The 25502-nt window shown below is 34.4% G+C and overlaps 2 protein-coding genes across 2 annotated transcripts in view; one reads left to right on the forward strand and one right to left on the reverse strand.

The window, feature by feature from the left end:
• Positions 1-271: 271 nt before the first annotated feature.
• LOC128163722 (helicase with zinc finger domain 2-like) lies at positions 272-12904 on the forward strand. The gene is made up of 10 exons (XM_052827369.1): positions 272-425; positions 3419-7055; positions 7478-7566; positions 7673-7810; positions 8020-8157; positions 8471-9081; positions 9172-9396; positions 12147-12309; positions 12455-12622; positions 12795-12904. The coding sequence occupies exons 1-10, from the start codon at positions 380-382 to the stop codon at positions 12902-12904; spliced, it is 5325 nt and encodes a 1774-aa protein (XP_052683329.1). The 5' UTR covers positions 272-379.
• Positions 12905-19679: 6775 nt separating this feature from the next.
• The window catches only part of LOC128178919 (uncharacterized), a 36745-nt gene continuing 30922 nt past the window's right edge, over positions 19680-25502 (reverse strand). Inside the window, exons 45-55 of the mRNA XM_052846356.1 lie at positions 25207-25320; positions 24736-24858; positions 24439-24534; positions 24239-24297; positions 23913-24030; positions 23493-23603; positions 23185-23310; positions 22808-22972; positions 22068-22289; positions 21318-21517; positions 19680-20430 (exon numbers count right to left, since the gene is read on the reverse strand). Of these exons, the coding sequence (XP_052702316.1) occupies positions 20377-20430; positions 21318-21517; positions 22068-22289; positions 22808-22972; positions 23185-23310; positions 23493-23603; positions 23913-24030; positions 24239-24297; positions 24439-24534; positions 24736-24858; positions 25207-25320 (1388 nt within the window). The 3' untranslated portion in view covers positions 19680-20376. The remainder of the gene's footprint in view (positions 20431-21317; positions 21518-22067; positions 22290-22807; positions 22973-23184; positions 23311-23492; positions 23604-23912; positions 24031-24238; positions 24298-24438; positions 24535-24735; positions 24859-25206; positions 25321-25502) is intronic.

Here is a 25502-nt window from a genome sequence, read left to right on the forward strand (position 1 = left end):
ATGTTTCGATGGTTCTGCTTCATTTGTCTTTAGGTCTTCCATGCTTCATTTCTTTCAAAGTTCAGAAAGAATTGTGATCTATTCTGCACACGAGTCTAAAGTGATTCTATTTCACGTCTGTTAATGTTACATAATCTATATATCTATCTAGCACAAGGCTTAAATATCAAGAATTTTTTTCTTGATTTCGACATTTAAATTTGTATAAAACATTTACAGAACTCAATAACTACAGACAATGATTCTTTGAAATTTCTTTGTATAGAATTGCATGCCTTTAAAAAAAAGACCACTTGTCTAGAAGCCATTGAGCTGATATCGACAAATTCGCCGTACCGGGAAAGTGAAACTATAATACGTGAGCAGTATACGTGACAACATGCCGGGTAAAAGAAAGAAAGGCTTTAAGAGCAACTATAGGAAAGGTACTGTACCTATTGAGTTTTGTATTAATGGTCAGTTAATGTTACTAATATATGTATCAGCTATTGATTTGGGGTAAAATGAAAGTAAACGAAAAGGTGTCAATAGAAGTACCTCTGTATAGCATTATGGTAATATGTATAATATTATGGAAATCTTGGGAGGGGGTGGGGTGAGAGTTTCATTGTTGAAGTACACTCACTGACCTGATGTATTTATTTCTGTAATTGATTGTTGTATTTCTTCAGTAAAAAAAAATACTACTGTCAGGTAATTGCTGTGCAAACGCGATATGATCAAGATTACGTTATCTCTTTATAAAGCGTATCGAAGTTGATCGGATTACCAGGTCTCGTTTTAATTAGATTGTAGGTAAATTTTATTACCGAGATGAGTGTCTATGCAAATAACGGAATAACATTTCAATTGAAATATACCAAATACATTATGTACTTATACACAGTGGCATGTCTCTTATATCAAAACCACAACAGGACATTGATTATCTTAGTTTTTCTCGAAATTGAAAAAAAAATGTAAAATAACATGTACTTGCAATGTATGCCAAAGATTTTTTTTGTTCATATATGATTTTTTAAGCTTAAAAACAACTGTATAAACTGTTTATCCACGCTCTATCAGATTCAAGAAATGCAAATATTTACATTTGAAAAAAAAAAGTTCCTTCTATGAACAAACGAAATACATGTACATAGCAAAAATGTTCATTTCTGTAATAAAAGAGAAAACTTTGATCCATCAAATGCTTCCCGAAAAAAAATGAAACCGAATCTTTCCGTCTAATACAGGAATTAAAAAATAATACATAATTGGTATTTGTTAAGTACAAAAGGTAAGAAATCACCTGTACACTTGCATCACAAACGCAACAAGAATGAAGACAGCCTGCTAAAAGAAAACCCTAAATACGTCTCCTATTGTTTTCTTTCCGATCGAGAAAAGCCGAATCAACATCACATGACTATTAACACACATAAAGATAACATGGACTTTCTTTTAAGGTATTGTGATATACCCGGTATCACTGCATTAATTAATATATCCATACCTGTGTTACCTATCTTGAAAGAAATGAACGAAAATTGCCGACCATAAAATATTGGTTAACAGCACAGTTTGCCGATAACGTAACCCCTTTATGCAACATAAAACATTAAGCGCGACAACGTTTGCACACAGATTTTACCTTACAAAGAGGACCGAAAAATAAGTGGGTAGTAGTAATGGTTGTAAATCTGAGGGTTTTTTTATTTTGTTTTTCTGGCAACGCAGTATTGAAGTAAATGTTAAAATGTCGTTCCTGATCATTTTCGACTGTTTTATCATATGCACGAAATACTTTTAAAATCTAAAAACATACTTAAACAATACACTTGTTTTTTTTTTTTAGAAGCTAGCTATCCAAATATAATGATATAATGAACGAATTCATGAAGTGAAATCCTATTTTGGACCATCGAAGTAAATATTTAATAGCTATTGATATTTTCCTACAATCCAAGAGAGGGTTGTACATAAATATATGGTTACCTCATATTAATGATTAAGTACATGTACGTCCTATAAAATTTTCATATAATTTTTATAGCTTTTCCCAATATCAATCTCAATAAAACTATAACCACCCTTGGAGAAAGATGGGGGAACAGGATAGCGCAACTTCCCATTTGGTTTTGTCGTAAAAAAGAATTTCAAATTAATTTTTCCCATCCAAATATACTATATGATGTTATATTACAAGTTTACAAAAGCACGATTTCTAACTATCTTCAGTTTTGAATATCTAAACAAACGATAAATAAAAAGAAATTGTGAAGTTTTGGTAGTATCGAACCCACAACCTAAAAACCCTAGCTCTGAAACGTTACCTAATCTCTGGTGCTCTAACCACTGAGCCATTTCAGTCACAACAAACATCAGTGTTGAATTCTAAATGCAACTTTACGGACTTGTAGTATTTCTCTAAAACGTTCAATTGTTGGGATACAAAATGACATTTTTAAAGTATTGTGGGTCATCTCTCCATGTTTTGTTAATTGAAATCGGTTTGATTTCCTGTAAACCTCATATAGACTATGACAAAAATATGGAGCCCAGACCCACTGTATAAAAGAAAAGGCATTGAAGTTCTAAAAATGACACTATTTGGAGGTTTTGACACGCATACGCCAGTTTAAATCAACCTACTCTAAATATTTAACATATTTAAAGGTTATAAATCGATGTTATGGTAAATATACATTCGTTTTTAATAATTGAGAAAGAAATATTGAGATTTGTTTATATTTTAATTTTAAAGTATCTTATCTATCCTCTTATGAGCAGTTTACACGCCTTATTCACCCATCTTCTTTACTTTTGAACGCTTTTTACAAAACCCGCTCTGTTCTTTATTGTTTACTCGAAAAAATTTAACGAATGAATAAATAAACAGCAGTTAAATCAAAACAAAAAGAAAACGCTAGTCCAGATGATTTTTTCAAATACGGGAAAATTATGCACGTATACTATTACATAATATATATTAATAACCTCCCCCATGTGTTATATCTTAGAAGACATGTTGATTAAAAATCTTAACCCACATAATAACATTGTTGTTTACACAAAGATAAGTTACGAATTAATTGCGTCATTATACGTTGTTGTTTTCATATGTACGCAAAAGCGTTCATAAATTGAGAAATTCAATTTGAACGTAAACGAAATATGACCATTATATATAAACCTTCATGATTCTTGATTTCTTTTCATATGTTTATATCAATTGCTTGTAAGTCTATGAGCTGCATAGCTGTTGACTTATAAACACAATAAATAAATACAATATCATTTATAGTCAAAATAAAGAATAAATTATCATTAAATATTTTTTGCGACATTTTATGGCGATTTAAAAGCTATTCATTTCTTATATTGCGTATTTTCATTGACCATATTATTTGAAGAATCTTTCTTTTGAAACATTTTGTAGGCAGCAGCTCAATACTTACATCTATATATAGACAAAGAACACCCGGGCAAACCCGACCCCAACCACTCTCCCAGTGTGGCACTCGGTCGGGGTCAATGTATTTTAACACAGCGTACGCTTTTGATGATTCGAATAGCGATGCAACCGATACAGATGCTGAATCTGAAACTGATTTTGTGTATCGTAAACCACTGGAATTTGAATTGGCTGAACAGGCAGAGGAAAACTTTGAAGAATTGGATGGCAAATTTTCGTCAACAAGATATGAACAAAGTCGTGTCTTTTATGACAATGACGAAAATGAGTACTCTAGAGTTTTGCAAGAAGACAACATGCAGTATGGTTTGGAGCTTTCAAATGTAGACGAATATCAAGACAGAAAAGAAAAGGAACCTTTCTATGAGAGAATGCTTTCAAAGGAAATATTGGATGACACATTGAAAAAGGATCCACATCGTTTTAAAAGATGTAAATTCACTATCCGAAATGCTCATGAGTCCACCTGTAAAGTTTTGGATTTACCAGACATCGATGGGCTGGATGAAATCCAGATATCGGGAAGATCGAAAGCAGGGAGAACGTTTGATGGGGACATAGTGTTGGTCGAAGTTTACAATCGTAAAAAATACACTTCACAGTGTTTGGGTCGTAACAAAAGAGAAGTTAAGAGAAACAATAAATTACACAAAGTATATGGCAAAGTAGTTGGTATATTTGAAAGAAATATCGCCGAAAACATCAAACATCCCGTATTTATGTGTGTGCTTGATGACACTTCCAACTTTCTAGTGCGACCCGTGTGTAAAACTGTTCCAAAGCTTAACATCATCCACGATTTCAAATATCCATACCACATTCTCGTACACAAGTACGATCCAAACTCGACCCGTCTCAATTCCCATTATCGATTTCAGATTGACCCAAAAGTCATTAAAAGCTTCACGTTTCAAGTTGTGTTTATCAGATGGACCGAGTTTTACCCTTATCCTTTAACAGCGGTCATTAAGGTTATCAAAACGGAGGAGATTCCTTCGTCGGCGTTACGAAACCTTCGCCTTCAACATCATGTTCCAAAATATTATCGTAAGAACACCGTCATCGAAACTGAAAGAACTGTAAAAAGATTAAACCTAGCTGAAGTAGAAAATGGAAAAGACAGGGAAGACCTAACTGGTTTAAAAGTTTTTACAATTGATTCAGTAGATTCTAAAGATCTTGATGATGCACTGAGCATCGAAACAATTGATGAGGAACATTATCGAATTGGGGTCCACATTGCTGACGTTGGAGCTGTCATTCTAAAGAATGATTCGATTGATTTGGAGGCTCAGGAAAGAACGTGTACTATTTATCCAGGACAAGGAATAAAACCTTACCATATGTTACCGGAACCATTTAGCACAGACATATGTAGTCTGATCCCTGACGTAGCTAGACCAGCAATTACAGTTCTATTTACAATAGACGATGAATTAAAGATAGATGATATAAAAGTAAAGAAAACTACCATCAAATCGGTTAAACGGTTTACCTATGAAGAAGTTCAGAAAATTATCGACGATGATACCTCAGTCGGGGAGCTTAGTGAACGCATCTTGCTTTTGTTTAAATTTGCAAAATCTTTGCGAAGAAAGCGCTTGAAAGATGCTATGTTTGCTTTTCCCGTAGAAACAAAGCTAAACGATCCAACTAATTCTGTACTGAGTTCAAGAGAAGCCCATTATCTTGTTGAAGAATTTATGATCATAGCAAACAGATGTGTTGCACAGTATTTGAGTAGAGTCTTTCCGGACGTTATACCTTTATGTTGCCAGGAAGCTCCATCAGAAGAAATGGTGAATGGGTGGATTGAACAAAATAGTCCAATTCTCAACATGGTGCTTAGTCTGCAAGATGTCAAGCTGACGAACGAGTACAAAATAGGACTTAACCAAATTCAAAACCAAATCAAATTTGAGGACGTCATGCCTTTCCAAAAATGGGTTTGGGAAAGTCTTTCGGAAAGTACAAAAGAAAATGACATGAAAACAGCAGCCAGAATGATTGGTACTGACGAACTTCATCCATTGCAGTGCTTGGCATTAGAAGAATGGACATCCTTCCAGGAAACAACTGTTTACAAATGTTCTGGCAAATGCAAAAGAGAGGAGATGATTCATTTTTCTTTGGATATGGACTTGTATGTTCATTTTACATCACCAATCAGAAGATATCCTGATTTAATTATAAATCGATTAATTCATGCAGCTTTGGAAAGCAAACAATGTCCATATCTACTAGAAGAAGTTCATGATCTTTGTGAAAGATTTAATAGTACTATCCTTAGGGCAAACAATTTTAAGAAGCAATGTCAATTAATGAAATGGGGATTTCAGCTGAAAAAGACCCCACACATAGTGCATGGCTTTGTGAAAGAATTTACGGAGAAATCTGTTTCAATCATCATTCCTGGATTAGGGAATTTACCAATGTACTGCAAAGATATTCCGCTCAACCTTCTACATTTATCAGAAAAACCAACAATTTCTAACATATTAGAAGATGAAGAGGAACTAATGATATTAAAATGGTCTCAAAGGTTGTACGATGTTACTAGAAAACCAGTCACAAGTGCTGTGCTGTCAGAACCGATCGACAGAGAAGCAGTTTGCAAACAAATTAATCCTCATACCAAAGCAAGATTTGTTATGCAAGAAACGTGGAAAACAATTCTGAACATGATTGTTGAGGAAAATATAACTGGTCTAAAACATTTTTTTGCTGAGACACATATTGATGATAATTTTGGATTAGATGAAGACAAATATGATTTTGTCGATGCTTGTAAAAACACTGTTCTTGATCACTCATCCGAGGTAGATAATGGAAATATCATCAAACAAGGATGCGAATACAGTCTGTCATTTTCTCGCGGTCAAATCGTAACCGTTCAACTATCAGCAGAACCTGAAAAGGCGATTTTATCCCCCTCCATGCAACTTTTTGATATGACTAGAAGTATAAAGCACTGTCTTCAGCATACGCGTGACCCAATCAAATTTCTTTCAGATTATTCTTTTTTGAAACCATGGAAGATATATTATTCGCCATCAATATATTTGTCTATATGGTTGCCATTGTATGAAATGGAAGCTGTTACTTCTGCAGTGGATGAGGATTCGATTACAATCAACAATGTATCGGTTGAATTCAAGGACAAACGCCATGGACACTTTTACTTATCCCGGAGGTTCTGTGACCAAAGGGATATAGACTTTAGTACCATGACGGATGAATTTATAATATCTGGTGAAGATGACTTGGATCAACCAGAATTCTTGAACAGTAGTTTTATTTGCCTAAAATCTGAACACGTGTACAAAAAACCAAGTAAAGCAAGAGTAAATGTACCTTTAGATCCTGGCGATAGGTTAAAGTGGATTCTTCACGGGCAGGTAACTGTTGTTGAAAAAATCAAACACAGAGCGAAAGATGAGACAATGGAACAAAATCCCGGTCAAGGAAATTCAACTAAGAATCGATTTAAAATAAAATTTAAACTTCATGACGAAAGCAGCGATCCAAGTGATGGTATGCTGTACGAAGAAAATCCTTCAACTTGTTCAGTGGAAATCATCCCAAAATCAGAAACAGACGTGTACGTATTATCATTAGAATGCAAACGATTTCATGGATATGCATGTAGAAAATGTCTTGATCACTTAAGTTGGTATGGGACATCTGTCGATATTAATGTGGATTAAAGTACATTATAATTGACAAACTTTGACTGATTTAGAATTGTCAAATTTTACAATATTTAACCCCCCAAAAAAGCTTTTTAAAAAAATTGGAGAGGTAAAAATTGTAAAACCTCGATTGGGATTCGAACTCATGACTTACAGATTCGTAGTAAACCCACTAACACACTACGCTACGCTGTTAGGTGAAACAATGGAAAAGAAATACTTATATAATTACTCTTCATTTTACTGTTTATTTTGATAAACAATACGTCACAACATGGAAGTGTCCCATACAACCTTAAGCATAAAGAGACGCCTTTAACTTACTTTTCAGACGAATAGAAGCTATACTTAAGTGTTTAGACCAGTCAACTGAACTTGCTCGGAAAATCGCGCTGAACAAAGGAAAGTGGAATCATTTAGGTAAGTATATTTTGCTGAATAATTCAAAACGACGCTTGTAATTTTTGCTTTATACTTATTCATACTTTAACTTTGTATTCATGAAGTATGCATTGGATCCATGTAGATTCCCGGTACAGTAAAATAGCAAAAGAAATGCGCGTTGAAGTTAACACCTCAAACATTGTCCTAAACAACGAATACCAAAGAAACGCCATCAAAAAAGCTCTGAAATCAACTTTTACTCTTATTCATGGACCTCCAGGTATGTATGCTAATGAAAAATACAAATACCAATTTAAAACCGGTATTCATTTAGAATGCTTAAAATGAAGAGTATGTTTTGCCTATGCACACAGCATGCTTAGGCAATCTTTAGGCAGTCACTTTATCCGATTCTTTGATTTTTTCTCTTTGTTGCTGTACTTACACTTGTATTTTGAATCATAATCCCGTTTATAAATACTCTTCAAGGTACTGGTAAGACATATACAGGTACCAAGCTCGTCTACATATTCAATGAAATAAACAACAGAATGCAAACAGAAGGACATGATAAGAAGCAATTGGTGTTTTGTGGACCAAACAATAAATCAGTTGACCTTGTTGCCAGTAAGTGTTTTTCCCACATAAGATATCAGGTAAGAGTCATTTATTGATTAATCTGTGGCCGCTTGTATATGTTAAGCCTGGATCAAGATGATCTAGGCTTAAGTAAAGTTCAGCTATATCATTTCTCTCGCATACCTTTCTGATTTATGTGAGTATCTCTCAGAACCAGGTATTGGGTAAGTTGAAATGGGGATAAAAAAAATTTGTGGATTACTATTTTGATGATGGTGAAATTATATCTTGTTATTTATAATTAAAAAAAAGTTTAGTTGTAAATAAATTGATGCACCAAGTTTCATTGAATTGTATTCAGGATGGATGTACCAGAAATACGGAAACGACTGTCCCGATATTGTTCGCATTTATGGAAACTCCTTGGAAAACAAGGACTTTCCTACTCTTGGAAAGTATTTTTCCAAAAGAGCATCGGCAAGAGAAGCAAAACCAGATCCACAGCTAAAGGACATTTCTGTTCACAGATTGATACGATTAGAGAATAAACCGTTTGCAGAAGAAATCCGAAAATTCGACGAAAAGTTTAGAAAGTACAATGAAGGACAATACGAACCAACGTTGGAAGACTTGAAAAAATACAGAAAAATAACTAGCCAAGCATCACAGGAGGAATTGAAACAGCATAGCGTCATCTTCTGCACTACTGCTGTTGCTACCAGTCCAAGGTTTATAAAGGCTCTTACTGGACGCATCCAGCAGTTAGTTATAGACGAAGCTGGGATGTGCACTGAACCAGAGAGCATCGCAGCTATAATTGCTTCAAAAGCTGAACAAGTAGTTTTGATTGGAGACCATAAACAACTCCAACCAGTATTGAAGTCCACTTTTGCAGCAAAGCTTGGTCTTCGAAAATCCCTTTTTGAACGATACTGTGATCGAGCCATGATGTTACAGATTCAATACCGTATGGTACGTATAATGTTCGGTAAGAATTTGACTATATATTTAAATTACATATTTAAGAGAAGATTTTCAAAATATATTCTTGATGTTTTACAGCATCCAGCGATATGTGAATTTCCCTCCAAAGAATTCTACGATGGTAAACTGCTGACAAGATCTTCACCGAAGTGGGACATCTCTAATCCTTTGAAGATATGGATTAATCGAGACAAAAAACCCATTGTGTTTTGCCACGTCGAAGGAGAAGAGGAATATCTTACTGTGTCAGCAGAGGAAGGAAATGAACAATCTTGCAGCAATAAACAGGAGGTCGACAAAGTGGTAAATCATACTAAGTCATAAACAGGAGGTAGAAAATTGGTAAATCATACATAGTCGTAAACAGGAGGTCGACAAAAGGTAAATCATACATAGTCGTACACAGGAGGTCGACAGAGTGGTAAATCATACATAGTCGTAAACAGGAGGTCGACAAAGTGGTAAATCATACTAAGTCATAAACAGGAGGTAGAAAATTGGTAAATCATACATAGTCGTAAACAGGAGGTCGACAAAAGGTAAATCATACATAGTCGTACACAGGAGGTCAACAGAGTGGTAAATCATACAAAGTCGTAAACAGGAGCTCACAAAAGTGGTAAATCATACGTAGTCGTAAACAGGAGGTCGACAAAGTGGTAAATTATACTTAGTCATAAACATGAGGTCGATAAAGGGGTAAATCATACATAGTAGTAAACAGGAGGTCGACAAAGTGGTAAATCATACATAGTCGTACACAGGAGGTCGACAGAGTGGTAAATCATACATAGTCGTAAACAGGAGGTCGACAAAGTGGTAAATCATACGTAGTTATCAACAGGAGGTCGACAAAGTGGTAAATCATACGTAGTCGTAAAACGGAGGTCGACAAAGTGGTATATCATGCATAGTGATTAAAAATGAGGTCGACAGAGTGGTAAATCATACATAGTCGTAAACAGGAGATCGACAAAGTGGTAAATCATACGTAGTCGTAAACAGGAAGTCGACAAAGTGGTAAATCATACTTAGTCATAAACATGAGGTCGATAAAGTGGTAAATCATTCATAGTCGTACACAGGAGGTCGACAGAGTGGTAAAACATACATAGTCGTAAACAGGAGGTCGCAAAAGTGGTAAATCATACGTAGTCGTAAACAGGAGGTGGACAAAGTGGTAAATCATACGTAGTCGTAAACAGGAAGCCGACAATGTGGTAAATCATACATAGTAGTAAACAGGAGGTCGACACAGTGGTAAATCATACATAGTCGTAAACTGGAGGTCTACAAAGTGGTAAATCATACGTAGTCGTAAACAGGAGGTCGACAAAGTGGTAAATCATACATAATAGTTAACAGGAGGTCGACAAAGTGGTAAATCATACGTAGTAGTATACAGGAGGTCAACAAAGTGGTAAATCATACGTAGTTATCAACAGGAGGTCGACAAAGTGGTAAATCGTACGTAGTCGTAAACAGGAAGCCGACAAAGTGGTAAATCATACATAGTAGTAAACAGGAGGTCGACACAGTGTTAAATCATACATAGTAGTAAACAGGAGGTCGACAAAGTGGTAAATCATACGTAGTCGTAAACAGGGGGTCGACACAGTGGTAAATCATACATAGTCGTAAACTGGAGGTCGACAAAGTGGTAAATCATACGTAGTCGTAAACAGGAGGTCGACAAAGTGGTAAATCATACATAGTAGTTAACAGGAGGTCGACAAAGTGGTAAATCATACATAGTCGTAAACAGGAGGTCGACAAAGTGGTAAATCATACGTAGTCGTAAACAGGAGGTCGACAAAGTGGTAAATCATACATAGTAGTTAACAGGAGGTCGACAAAGTGGTAAATCATACATAGTCGTAAACAGGAGGTCGACAAAGTGGTATATCATACATATGTATTTATTAATGTTACTTAAACACGTGGTAGTGTTTGTTTATTCTTTACATCTATTGGTTGTTATTATTGTCACCTAGTCAGGTGACAATATTGGTATTCATAGCACGGGCTATGAATGACCGTGAAAGTTATTGTGTACTAGTAAAGCCATTCGAAGGCTCTTTTTCGTGCAGTCATTTAAGTCCCACCCACCCGCCCTTTGCTTCATATTGTATAATATATAGATGTATCCACTGTCTAAAATTTGCAATTTTATTTTGTAGATGTGGAAGATTTGGTTAAGAAAGAAAGAAATTTTTGTTATATTGAAATTAATTAAAACTGCACTTTCAGAGCGCTTCACATCCTACTCACGAGTTTGTGTTTATTTCATAAATATTTTATGTTCGTTTGAGTGAAACGAATAAGAACATAAAGTCGTAAACAGAACGTCGACAAAGTGGTAAATCGTATATAGTGATTTATTCTATCTTTTGGTGCCAACTACGATAATATCATTTTCTGCCTCTACATTGAGCTTTAACCAATGCTTACTTCACGATACTAGAGTGAATACATTGAAACTACAGCATGTCAGTTTAAGTATTTATTCTAAAGATTAGAAGTAAATAAATAATAGAAAGAAATGAAAATGAAAAGTAATTAACCAATGAATAGATCTACATGTATGTTGATTTTGTTTTTAATTAGAATGAGCAAAACTGAGCAACATTGAAGAGCGTTGTATCGTTTTCTTTGAAAATTGGCACAAACATTATGTTGAAAATGAAAGAAATAATCTAAATATGTTTAAATGTCTAAGATCAGAAAAAAAAATTGGTGTATAAGCGTTATGAATCTATTTTACAATTTATTAACTTCCTAAACTGATTATCTGTAATTGTGTAACTACATGTATATCAAATGATACCCAATTTGAAATGTACTTAGTATTTAACAACATGCAGAGATGTGTACAATGTATGCATCAAACATGCAGCGAAAACAGTATAAGAAATAAAAATACGAAAAAATTGATTAAGAACGTGAAAAAACTAACAACGCTCTTTCCGTGAACCTTTCCAAAGAAACATGAACCAAAGCATAATTGACAAGCGTTTTCATAATATTTCAGACATTTACCCACTCTTTTTCAGGTTAAGATATTAAAGCATCTGGTAAAGCATGAAAGACTTGACCTGTCGGATGAAGAGAACCTAAATATAATGTCCCAATACAATGCCCAGTGTCACCAGATCAGACTCGCTGTCTCCAACATCGCAGAGAAAGTAAATGTCAACACAGTCGTGGCCAGCCAAGGTAGGTTCGAACACCTCCAACGTCAACGGGGTAGTCTGACACCTACGATTAGACTCCTGCATTTGAGACTGTCATTGTTTACCGAAAGTGAATCGTACTTAAAAAAAAAGAAGGTTTGTTTACCCTGGGAAGTTGTATTTTGTAGGAGGAGAATGGAACTATGTCATCTTCAGCACAGTTCGATCTTTGCCACGATACCGTATAGAGAAGAGACCTACTCTGGGTTGGTGCGCAAAAAGTCTTGGCTTCATTTCTGATGCGCATCAAATTAACGTCGCACTGACAAGAGCCAGAAGAGGTCTCATTATAATCGGTTGGTTCTTCAAATAAACGTTAAATTATTCTTTCCTTTGAGAATGTAGAACATTAAGACGATTTTTTGAATATGGTTAATCTTAAATGCTTATATTTGTGAAACATATCTTTTCAAATTCATTTTGTCTTTTTGTATATTTTTGACTATTTCCTTTTCTGTTTCAAATCAGGGAACAAATATCTTCTTGCAAGCAATCCGGTATGGAAAAGACTTATCGAACATTACGCTTCACTTGGCTGTGTTGTAGATGAAGACGAAGAATTTCCTAAGAGTCCATGAAATTACTACAGTGCACTTTATTATAAAATCGATTATTTATCGCATTCAAGAACAGCTTCCAGTAACAGAAAGTAACCCGCACCTAATTAAGGAATAAGGAATCCTTCTTTGAGTATTACGAGGTGATAATTTCGGTCGGGACGTGGTCAAATCGAATCGAAGTTATTGGGGTTTAGGGTTAGAAATTGATTCCTAATGTTATCACAGACAAAGACAGTTGGAAATGTAAATTTTGAAAGGTAATGCACAGCAGCACATAGCGAATTCTGAGTTAGACTGCACTTTTATAGAGGCACTTATCAGGAAGGAAAATTGCACGAGAATGTATCATAGTTTTGTTAGAATTCATCTTTTCAGATTTAATTGATAGGTACGTGTAGTTCAAGTCTAAAATTGTGCGCCTTAGTTTGAAACTTTTTAGTACGAAAGGAACTGTAGCCCTCGTCCATCCGAATTTTTTTTTTCGGACTGAGCGCTATTGACGGCATGACAGAGACTTCTGGAAAAAAGCAATCGTTAGATAATTGACTAAAACATCAAAACAAAGCAAGTTTATATTTTAATCATTTTACTAAGATAAACGTATAGCGTGTTCAAATATGAAATAAGAGATTTAAGAACTATTTTTACATTTTTTTAATAACCAGATACATATCAATCCGATGAGTAAAATGTGCACATCTATTAATATTAAAGGGACTTGGACACGATTTAAGATCAAAAATTTTATTTTTATTTTTTATGTATAAATTGGTTAACTGGTGCATTTTAAATGATTGACCAAAATATTGAATGTTAAAGTCAAGTTACAAGCGAGATACAGAGGTAAGAATTGATCGTTATGTAAACAAAGCTCGAGTCTTATAGTTGTTTACAAAAAATGTAATGTAGAGAATTACCATTTCTTAGACAAAATGACATGTAAAAAACAATTTAAACTAATTCAATATCTTCATAAATACTATTATCAACAAAAGAAAGATACATTTGATTAAAACTTACACCAATACAACACATATATGTAAAAAATGAGAATATTGAGCTTTGTTTACAAAACAAAGAATTCTGAACTCTGTATCTTGCTTATAATTTGATATTTTAATTTTAAATTTTGACATAGCATTATAAACTTCTATATTTATCAGTATTAACGTTGAAAATGGAAAAATAATTTTTAAGAATTTTAAGTCAAATCGTGTCCAAGTCCCTTTAACTAGCAGATGTAAGAAAAAACTCATGAATGAACGATTGCTAGAAATGCATTTAAACATAACAGTATGGAATATAGTGGTTAATATTTAAAAATTTGTTTTAAATAGGTAATACATGTACATGTACATGTAAAGGGCATGTATTTTGAAACAAATGTGACAATTAGCTACATGTAAGTGATTTTAACATCATTCAAAGACAGTTGTTCAATATATTGTTGGAAATCAGATTTAAAGGTATAAATATATATAATATTTTAAGGTTTTATTGTAAAAATAATTTGTCAAACAATACAATTTTTAAAATATATTGATGATTTAAGATGTATAATTGCAAGTTGTAAAAGAAAGACAACCCTTGTAGGTTTAATTTGAAAGAGTTATTTCCCTTACACTCGTAACTGTGTTTTTGACAAACTCTAAACTTTTACATGAATCTTCTATTTATTGTGAAATGCATTTTTAAAATTGTGATAATGATCTCATGATAACCTAATAATATGTTTTACGGTGCGACCGTTGGGGCGAGCGCAGCAGGTGATCAAAAATGAATTATGATAAATCAATAAAAATAAAAGCAGTGACGTAAAGTACACGTAAATATAGAATGCAAAATAAAATAAATATACCAATTTTCCAGTAAATTTTTATTATTCATAATTCATAAGATTTTTTATTTATTTATATACCAATCTGATTAAAATCAGATCTTAATAACGCTCCGAAATTCTGATAGTCGCGGAACAAAGAGTAGCGACATCAGAATTTGTCGGAGCGGATCAAAAATCTGATTTTGATCAGATTGTTTATATACTGGTCGCACGCCAGTACAGAATTTATCTCAGATAAAATGTTGTTGAATAATAAAGATTTTAACATAATGTTTTAACATAATATTTCCTCTTTTCTTGCAGCAGACATTTTTCTTAAACAAATAAAAATTGACTTATCACAGAATCCCCCCTCCCCCGTTTAAAAAGAAATCAAATTTACGTATAAAAAAATTTGTTGATCACATAAGGAAAATGGATCCCCCGGTAGCATGTAATACCGTAAATAGAAGTGAAAATAAAGACACTTTTGAGCAGCTAAAGAGCTAAAGGCATACCACGCACTCCCCATTCCTCACGCCGATTAGAATTTTCCTGATTTTGAGAATTTTATTTTTCTTTTTGCTTGTGAAGATTTTTTGAATGATGTTGCCACGCCCCATTTAAAAAAACGTTCCTGGAAATTACCGTAAATACAATGAATAAAATAAATGTGAGCATTCATCCAAATGAGAGCAAGTTACAGCTGTTTCCTATCTCTGAAGAAATGTCTCGATTCGTTAGCTCTGCAAGATTTTGAGAAGATTTTGGTATTTATATTTCAGCAGATTTACAATAACTACTTAGAGTTGTTTCCCATTATTGTGACGTCAAAGTTCACGTCGGTCAAGTGTAGTCTGTCTCTTTGAAAACACACTAGAAAAAACTACGCGAAAAATATTGTTTTGTTTACTTAAAAAGCATGATGTTCTGGAAATTTCACAATTTATCTGTTTCTCAAAAGTTTTACTTTGATTCTCGCGAGATGGTATCCAGTCTAGTGAGATCGGCCGACATTGAGGAATTGCATTGTGGGTCGAAATTTACTGCGAGAAATCCATTGTGACGTCACTCGAAAGGACGATTACTCCGTTAGTCTTAACGAGGCCGAGTACAGAACGAGTACGCATGCTTTCACGCAGCGTTTCATTTGTATTGTGACGTCATCTTTTTGCTTGGTTGACGCCATGGCGTGATAGTTTCAACTGCAGATATTCAGCGAAAATTGTTGAAAATATCTCGTTTGATGCGTAAAAATAATGTTATATTGTGGAATAAACATAAATGTCTCGAAGTATTAGCTGTATTTGGGCTCGGGTCGAAAACGTGAAGAGGGTTCAGCAAACCTAGCCTTCTGTCACGTTTTCTTAACCCGCCTAAATATAGCTAAATTCATATATTTCAGACAGTAACCATGTATTTAATATCAATGACCCTTAATATGTGATGTTATATATTTTTTTATTACTTAAATATGTCTGAATGTTTTAATAATACTATTTAGATCACCTTTTCCGCTTTTGTCAAATAAAAAATAGCCATTATCTGACGAATCTGGGAAATTGGGCATACAAAAATCAACTTTGATAAGACCCCTGGAACAAACCAGGAGGTAAAAGGTTTTTTTTATTTGACCATTAGATGCCTTTTAGCAATAACTTTAATATGTAGAACAGAAAAAGAAATCCCTAGGGCAGAAGTTTTGAAAAAATGTAAAAAAAAAAAAAATGCAAAATTGATACATTTCAAGCAAAATCCCATAGGGTCCTATGTTAACGATAAACACACTTTGAGATGACCCCCTAAACAAACGGTGTGGTAAATGTCTTATTTTTTAATCTTAAAATAATAATTATATCAGTAGAAATTCATGTAAAAAGTTTCATCCAAAAATCTAGGGCAGAACAAATTAGACCCGGCCTCGTTAAAAGTAATGGAAATTGGCGTTGTGTTATTTACAATGCATGTACATAGTCTTTTATCTTGTTCTCGTGAGAGTGTGAAATGGGAAACCATAATTACAAGGAACTACTGGGACGATTAAAACAGGGCATTACTGGTCCGATTTACTGACGCCAAAAAAAATCCGTTGAATGAATGTGCAAATAGTCCGAATTTTCTATTCACACACGCCTTGCCGGTAGAGCTCGCTTCGCGCCGGCGCTGCGCGCCGGCGAGCTGCGCTCGCTACTATGTCTCATGACTTGATATTTATAATTATCTTATTCTTAATTTTACATAAGTATTAAATAGGTTGTGATCAACCAGACTGTTGCATTTACTTTTCAATTTGCTTTACAAGTCCAATGTTAAATCAATATCGGAATTCTCGACCGACATTCAGAATACATATTAAGTATCACTGTACACTGAGCATTTTTAGAAATACCATTTGCAATAAGCTTAAGCCAAGGACCCTTTCCCCATACATTGTCAAAGCAGCTTTTAAAATGATTTGTTGGACCATATTTTCTCATTAGTTTGATATGTTTATACCAAGCTTGCTGACAAAAGTTTTAGTAAAATTTTAGTACAGAAAGTTATTTACAGAAAGATTCTTCATTCGTCAATTTATGAAAATGATTGTTTTTTTTATTTCATTCTTGACAAATTTTAATGATTAATAAAACGACAGAATTTTGGAGAGACAAAAAATATTCAGCCTAACAGAGACAAACTATTATTACCAAAACTTCGATAATGGTACACTGGCCCTTTAGAAGACCGCAATTTTTTATTTATTTGTTGGAGCTCACTCCTCCCCGCTGTTGTGGAAGGGAGAAAGGTGAGAATGCAATTCCTTGCTGGCATTTCCAGCAAATCGACCACTGCTAAACATCCAGTTTAAGGTGGACCACCACACCTTGACAGAGAACGCATTGACTCGATTACGACACTGGGATACTTAACTCTCGCGCTGACGGGTTCACTAGAAGCAGCTGGACATGCAATGTTGGTAGAAGGTGACGAGGAAGCCAATCACTATTTCATCGTGGGTCTGGGTTGCGAAGTCGTACTTTTCTTTGATTTCTTGTCTTCATATTTCAGGATGTATAGTGGTGTAGTCGCCGTTTGATGGGTTACGGAAACTGAAGCGGTCTGCCATTGTTAAAAACGGACATTACTTTAAATAAACACCCCCAAAGCAGGCAGGACAACTCAGAAAGATGGCCTGGACAAAGTTGGGACCTAAAGATTCGAAAAAAGGAATTTTCTTTTTATCTCAATACCACGTGTATTGTTTATATCATGTAGCTGCATATTTAAGGTCTTCCGTTTCCAACGGAAGACCTTATAGTTTTCGTACGATTTCTTATTATTATTATTTTTTTCCACAAATTTTGTGCACGCGATTTCTCGAAAACTGTTCGACCGATTTCAACCATTTTTTCACAGAAGATGAGACTTGATATAAACTTTATACATTTATGAGATTTTTCCTGTCGTCACTTCCGGTACCGATTTATCGGCCATTTTGCACATTTTTACGACCTTTTTTGTGCAGAGTTGATCTCAGAAACTATCAGAGATATGACTATGAAATTTTCAGGATAAGTAGTCTATAGTTTGAAGTTGTGCACTATTGTGTTGTTTTGCGCAAGTGGCGCTATTTCTTGGAGCTCGCCTAGGCACGAAAATTGGGTACGAATTTTCATTCAAAATTTTCACACGTTTTGATTTATATCTTTTTATCAGTTGATATTTTGTTAAGACATATATAACAAAAGTGGTAGAGAATCAATAGTTCTTTCCAACAAAATCCAGAAAAAGGGGCTGGCCCCTTTATTTAGGGGCTATGGCACTCTTAAACTCTATTACAAATAACTTTAAAAAGATAAAGATTTTGTAATGCATTATAGAAGCAAAGTTGTTGATCGTACTAATATCTATTAGAAAAAACCATTGCCACGCCCATTTATTGCGTAATTAGGGATTTTTAGGGGCCATAGTACTTAAACTTTGACGCAATATAACTAGGGAAGTAGACATATTTTGTTAGACATCATAGAAGAGAAAATGGTTGAATTAATAATTTAAATCGATTCCAGTTATCAAAAAACGAATTTCTGTCCCCATTAGGAATCTAAAGGGCTGGCCCCTAAAATATTCAATCATTTGTATCTCAAAAATAATCAACAATTTTAGATGGGTGTAAGAACAAAAAATGTTAGTATTCTTAAGACCTTTTCAAAGAAATAAAAAAAAAGGGCTGACCCCTTAAATTAGGGGCCAAAGCACTCGAAAACTCTATTACAAATAACTTTAAAACGATAAAGATTTTGTAATGCATTATAGAAGCAAAGTTGTTGATCGTAACAATATCAGTTTGTAAAACTCATTGCCACACCCATTAATGACGTAATTAGGAATTTTTAGGGGAGTAAAACCTTAAATCTTTAATGTGCTGTATGTTTAAATGTGAGTGGAAATTCTGAAACTTCATTGATATTTTAATGGTATCGTTTGAAAAATTGAACGGAAGACCTCCTCGTTACTCGTAACGAGATCGTATCTAGTGTTAATATCATATTCATAGTTTCAACAGGCGCGTTAATTAATTAAATCCAAGACAAGTTGAACGTTTGCGAAGATCAAGCATAACAATCATACACACAAGGTCACGTAAGAATTAGGTAGAGCCAAATAATGTATTGGTTTTCAAGCCGAAAAATTCAAAATATAACGCGACTGGTAGGTATTCAAGTTTTATTGCAAGATTTTCAAGGGGGGTTAATTAAATTTTTATATTTTAACTAAAAATTGAGTTATTCCCCTTCCAATATATATTGCAGTTATTGCCTAATGCAGCGGTGCCCGAGAACATATGCATTTTCTTTTGCCTAGTTTGACAATAAACGCCAACTCATGGCATACATGAACTAAGTCTTTTCAGCCCTAACCCAATATACTTTTATATAGGGGAAAGGCCTTAACTTTCAAAACCACCTAACAAAAAGAAAACAATGCTGCAAAGATATTGACCTATGAACTTTATTATTCAAAATAGAAGTTATACGAGATGAAAACAGATAAGTTGTCATTAAAAGACACACTGATTAGTTAATAGTTCACTTGGAAGCATGGGTGCAATAGATGATCATAACAGGTGCTTTCCTATAACATAATAAAATCCAAGAAAGCGATCCAACACAAAGATGATAGTAGAAAAAAATGTGTGACACCAGCCATTTGTTAATTGTTTTAATTCATCACAAACATGTAACAACATTAAGTGTTTGATCTATATAGACCATTCAAGAATACATCAATGGACAACTGATATTAAGTTTAAGTACATTAAGTACATTAAGTACAGTTTAAATTAAAATTTAATTCCTCTATGGCCCTCATCTATTGTCAAAGTTTTAAAACTGACAAGTTTAATACAAAAGGATGATTTCCGTTAAAAGCATGCTGGATTTCAATTATAATGGTCTATCTTAGAAAACTTGTTGTATGAACTGACACCTCAAATATAGAAGAAGAAAAACCAGCTGAATGAAAAAACTTTAATAGCTGCCAATTAAGCTCAAAATTAATAAGTACAGTATCACCAGAGAAATGGCTAGTTTACAATTTGACTGTGCTTAGTGTCCTACTGTTAGCATGATAGTTCTATGAAATTATTGCAGAATATGAGAGTGGGCGCCCCGCCCCTGCAGGGAGGTTTTTACTTTGTGGGCTTCGGAGCAGGTTTACATTTACATTCTTCTATGACATCCACCTGAAAAAATACAAGCATTTGTGTAAATATGCATTCAGATTGAGATAGAGCTATTGATTTACAAGCACATGCACAATAGAAGCTACAATTCTATATATATCCGTGTAGTGTATCTCCTTGTTAAAAGAGTCACAAACTATTCAAAAAAGGAAAATTTCGAATGAGCAAATATTCTCCATGATTAATCTTGCAACACATTTAAACAGATGACTAGTGTGTATTAAAAATGGATAAAAATGTTTTAAGTCCAACTATGTAAGAATAAGGTAAAAGGACTATATATGATAAGGGCCTAAAATGGCCCCCTAAAATGAACATCGTCATTTTACTATCATTCTTTGTTTTCTTAATACAGCTATGCATGTGATGTGTTTACATAACATTCATGTTGGTTCAAGTGCTCACAATTTAGAAATATGACATTGTAAAGACAACCTATTCCCGCCATTTTTGCATTTTTAGCGTAAAACAGCTTGTTTTCAAGCAGTTTTTCCTTCCGAAAACATAGAGCGCATTCTTGAACAAATAAAATATTTTAATCAGAGATGTATCTAGCCAAGACTAGTAAGTGACAAAAAAATTTTCCTTGTTCAAGCATGCGCTCTATATTTCCCATTCGTAAATATATAAGAAAAATGTCAATTTTTGGCCGATTTTGATTGAATTATAGAAATGGCGTCTCTTCTGACGTCATATACTGCCAGTGAGTGCAAATAAATCAAATAAATAGATGAAAAATATATTTTATATCAACTCTTCTAAAACATTAGTTAACATTTTATTGTACCCGAAACACTTAAAAAATGGCGAATTATGGGGGCCAAATTTAACTCTTATCATATATAGTTCTTTCAAGAACAAACAACTAGCAGTGGTACTTGGCTCACCAGTTGGTGTTTGACAGAGTTGTCTGGACAGATGAGTGCCACGTCCTCCTTGCGGGTGACGGCTTTGTCACAACACAGAGTGGAGAACTTTCCACAGCCACCATCACACTTAGCTACATTGATCTTTGTATGGGAAACACACCCATCATCACTTGTGATGGAAATTAGATGGGGCATTCGTGTACAGTTCAGTGGGGCCACTGCAATTTAAACACAATAAAACCATTAAATATTAAGATATACATATTTGCAATAGAATAAGACATTGAAAGACATATAACACTTTAGTTCATGTATTTATTCTTTACTCAGGAAATGATCGTAGTTGTAGTTTTAAACTTGATCTTTGCCATATTATCTATGAATACTTTGAAAAAGAGCACCTAAATAAAAGAAAACATCAACAAATTATCTTATTTTCAATGTAATTTTTGTCCTACTGGCTACTCCAATGAAACTAAAAGTAAATGAAATAAGTCACTGCATGCAAAAACCAATAAAGTTGCATTTCAAATGTTTCCTGAATAATGGCAGTTTTATCTATTAAATCTGACTCAGTATTTCCTCATTTGCCATATACTGTAAATAGCTCATAGAACTTAACTATAAAAGCTTCCTAAAATGAGAAAATTTACTTAGTTTTTTTACTTTCTGATCTGCCCAACTGAACAGTTCAAAGAACTCTACAACATAAACACGATTATTTACTGGGGTGGTGGTGGTGGGTGTGTCCGAGTATGGTAGCCTTACCTCCACACTCTCCCTCATTCAGAACCTCCATGGGCAGACTATTGTTACAGGCCTCCCTGCGGGCCTCACACGGGTTCTTGTACGTGTCCCTGTCCGGTCCGACCATCGCACACACACTATCCTCCTCCAGTCCGCTACACTCGGGACACTCGCACTTGGCCTTGTTAGCAATCACCAGACAGACCTCAGAGGACACTGTGCAGTTAAACTCATAACAAGGACCTACAAAGATAATAGGAAATCGCAGTTAATCTCACAATAGGGCCCTACATAGATAATGGGAAATCACAGTTAAACTCAAATAGGGACCTACAAAGAAAAGGGATAATTACAGTTACACCATAACAGGGATTCACAAATGGGAAATCACAGTTAAACTTATAACAGGGACCTACAATGAGTGGGGAAAATCAATTAACACTGATAACACGGACCTAAAAAGATATGGGGAAAATCATAGTGACACTGATAACAGGAACCTACAAAGATATGGGGAAAATCATAGTGACACTGATAACAAGGACCTATAAAGATGTGGGGAGAATCATAGTCAACTAGACCTACAAAAAAAGGGGACATCATAATTAAAACAGAGAGCAGAAAAGATAGGTTAGAGTCAGGGTTTATCTTGTAACATGGACTTGCAGAGATAACGGATTGTCAAGCTCAACAAGATCAGAAGTTGATTTCCAACAAAAACATGAAAACACAACAAATCTCATTTTTAAGTGTCATCTTACCATCTGGGCAGGGATCCATGTAGCATTTCTTGACATCCTCTAGAGGGTATTTACCAGCCAGGAAGGCGTCAAAGTCGCGGGTTGGTTTACGGGTCCTTGTCTGGGTCCCCCGCCCACAGGTAACGCTGCAGGTGGTCCACGGGGACCAGTCAGAGGTCACTGGCTCTGTCAAAGCAAAGCAGATCTTATCAATAAAACTCTGCAATACAGCCAATAAAAGTACTGTAGATTCCTTATTTTATGCAAGTGCTAGAATCTGTGAGGTACGTTTCTCATGATTTTATGTAAATATTTATTTCTCATGTTTAATTAGGACTTTACAGAAGGTTTTTTTCCCCTTTGAATGTCACTTGTATTATGGTCAAGAAAGAGTTTACCTCCTGATTTGTCAAAGCATGGTGTTGTTGTGTTGAGGGGAACGTGTTCCAAATCCAGCATACACATGACTTTCTTGAACACACACATGTTGGGGTAAAGGTCCAGCATGTTACTGCACACTTTTGCTAAGAATATAACAGAATTTACATATCTGTCAATACAATTTAATCATAAAATCACATTCAAACCTAATCCTGTAAAAAAAAAAAATCCAAATTGTAAAAATATATCATTACACCTTTGAATACATGATTCTGAGAATTTAAATATACATAGCTAGAACTGTTCAATCTATTATCTGACTTACGACTATCTGGCTGCGATTCCTCCGCGGTGCATTCCTCGCACTCGCAGGTTGGCTTTCCTTTGTCATCAATTCGACATTTCTGCCACGTTGGACACTGGTCTTGACAAACATCTGAATGAAAGAACAAATGGCAAATACAAGTACACGTATTCATAATTTCAAGCAAGAATTGAAAAAGGAAGCATTACTTTAATAATACCTATGTTAATATATACCTTAAAATTCATAAATTGTTATAAAATGCCCATAAATAGTTAAAAAATTTTCGGTTATTCACCAAACGTGATCATAGTAAAACATACTGTTAGGTAGATACATAGATTTATTTGGTATTATGTCATCATACATAGAGACATGCATATTGTACATACTATGTATCACACTAAGTACCAGAGTATGCCATTCACATTCATTATTTACCTATACATGGTCCTTTGTAGTCAACCCTCAGTCCAAAGTAACCACTCTTCCCTGTCTCACATGCCTCTATAATCAGGTCTTTCTCAGAATTATAAGTTTTGCCATCTGTTCCACAAACCTGTCATTCATAATTCATACAATTGGTAAAATGTTAACTAAACTGAATGAAAAAGTAAGATTTTCAAGATCTGATGATCATATACAAATGTAATACACTTGTGAGGTAGTATTTTTTTTTAGCCAATTTAGGAATGAGATATGCATTAGAATAAAGAGAAAATATTACTTGTTATAAAGGGAGACAAAAAGACTTAAGTATGCTGTACCTGTCCTGGAATTTTACATCGATAGCCAAAGCAGGCACAGCACTTGACTGCTGATGCATCTAAGTAAAAGTATAAAAATTTCCTTTTTTATGCGACACACTATATTTTTGACAATCACAATCTATCTGTACAACCTGAGAAAATAAGTTGGGTTACCTCGATATCAGTTAACAGACAAACACAAAGGACAGACACATTACCATCACAGGGTTCACAGTGGTACCCTCCCGGTCGGTTAAAGCACCTTGTGGAGGAGTTACATTTGTTCAGGCTGGTAATCTCACATTCATCAATATCTGTTGAGAATCGAAAATAGATACTGCAATAAAACTTCTGGAAAAAACTATTAGACCATTTTCATTTCAGTTGTACTCATCCTGCTTTCTATTCTTAACTTAAGTTTCCATTAATTAAAACTAATTCCTTATCAACAAATCTGATCCAACACCTTCAATAATTAGTAAAAATCATTGTCAAATTATTCATCCATATCTTACCCTCACAAATTTCCCCAATCTTTGTAAACCCAGACCAGCATTCACAGCGGTATGAGCCTGGAGTGTTGATACACCGGGAATTATCTGGACATTCATCTGTTTGAGTGGCACACTCATCAATGTCTACAAAAATATGATATTAAATGAAATGCACCAATTATCATTAATAAAAATGTATTGAGCTCTAGCTTTTATCAATATAAAAACTTCTGAAATTTGTTGGAAAGGTGACAAAAAATAACAAATTTTAAATAGGTTGTATCCTGGCATCCTTAAGCTCAGCAGTAACTTTACTTCTTTTAGATGTTAAGCAAATGAAATATCACATGACATAACAAAAACACAAATATTCAACAGCTCAAATAACAACTAAATGGTTAGGATTAACATGGTCCTTCTATTATGGAGTACTGCAGAGAAACAAACATTGCACGTCAATGATTTTAGATCCTGTGTGTCATTAACATTTACCTTCACATTTGTTACAATCTCCTTGGTATCCCATCATGCACTCACACACAAAGCCTGTATCCGTCACCACACAGGTCTGATTCTTCCCACAAGGTTTGTTTCCACAAGGGTCATCTGCAAAAAAAAAGCCTTGTATACATGACCACAGTGTTCATCTTAAGAATAAATACATTTATATTCTTCCTATAAATAAATTTTAAATATACACTTTTGAGATCTAGATCTCCCCTTTTCTATAAATATTTGGAGAATTAACTTTTGAGATCTCCCCTTTTATTGTGTTGTAATCTCCTTGA

The sequence above is a fragment of the Crassostrea angulata genome, chromosome 1 (genome assembly GCF_025612915.1).
Source record: "Crassostrea angulata isolate pt1a10 chromosome 1, ASM2561291v2, whole genome shotgun sequence".
Classification (NCBI taxonomy): domain Eukaryota; kingdom Metazoa; phylum Mollusca; class Bivalvia; order Ostreida; family Ostreidae; genus Magallana; species Magallana angulata.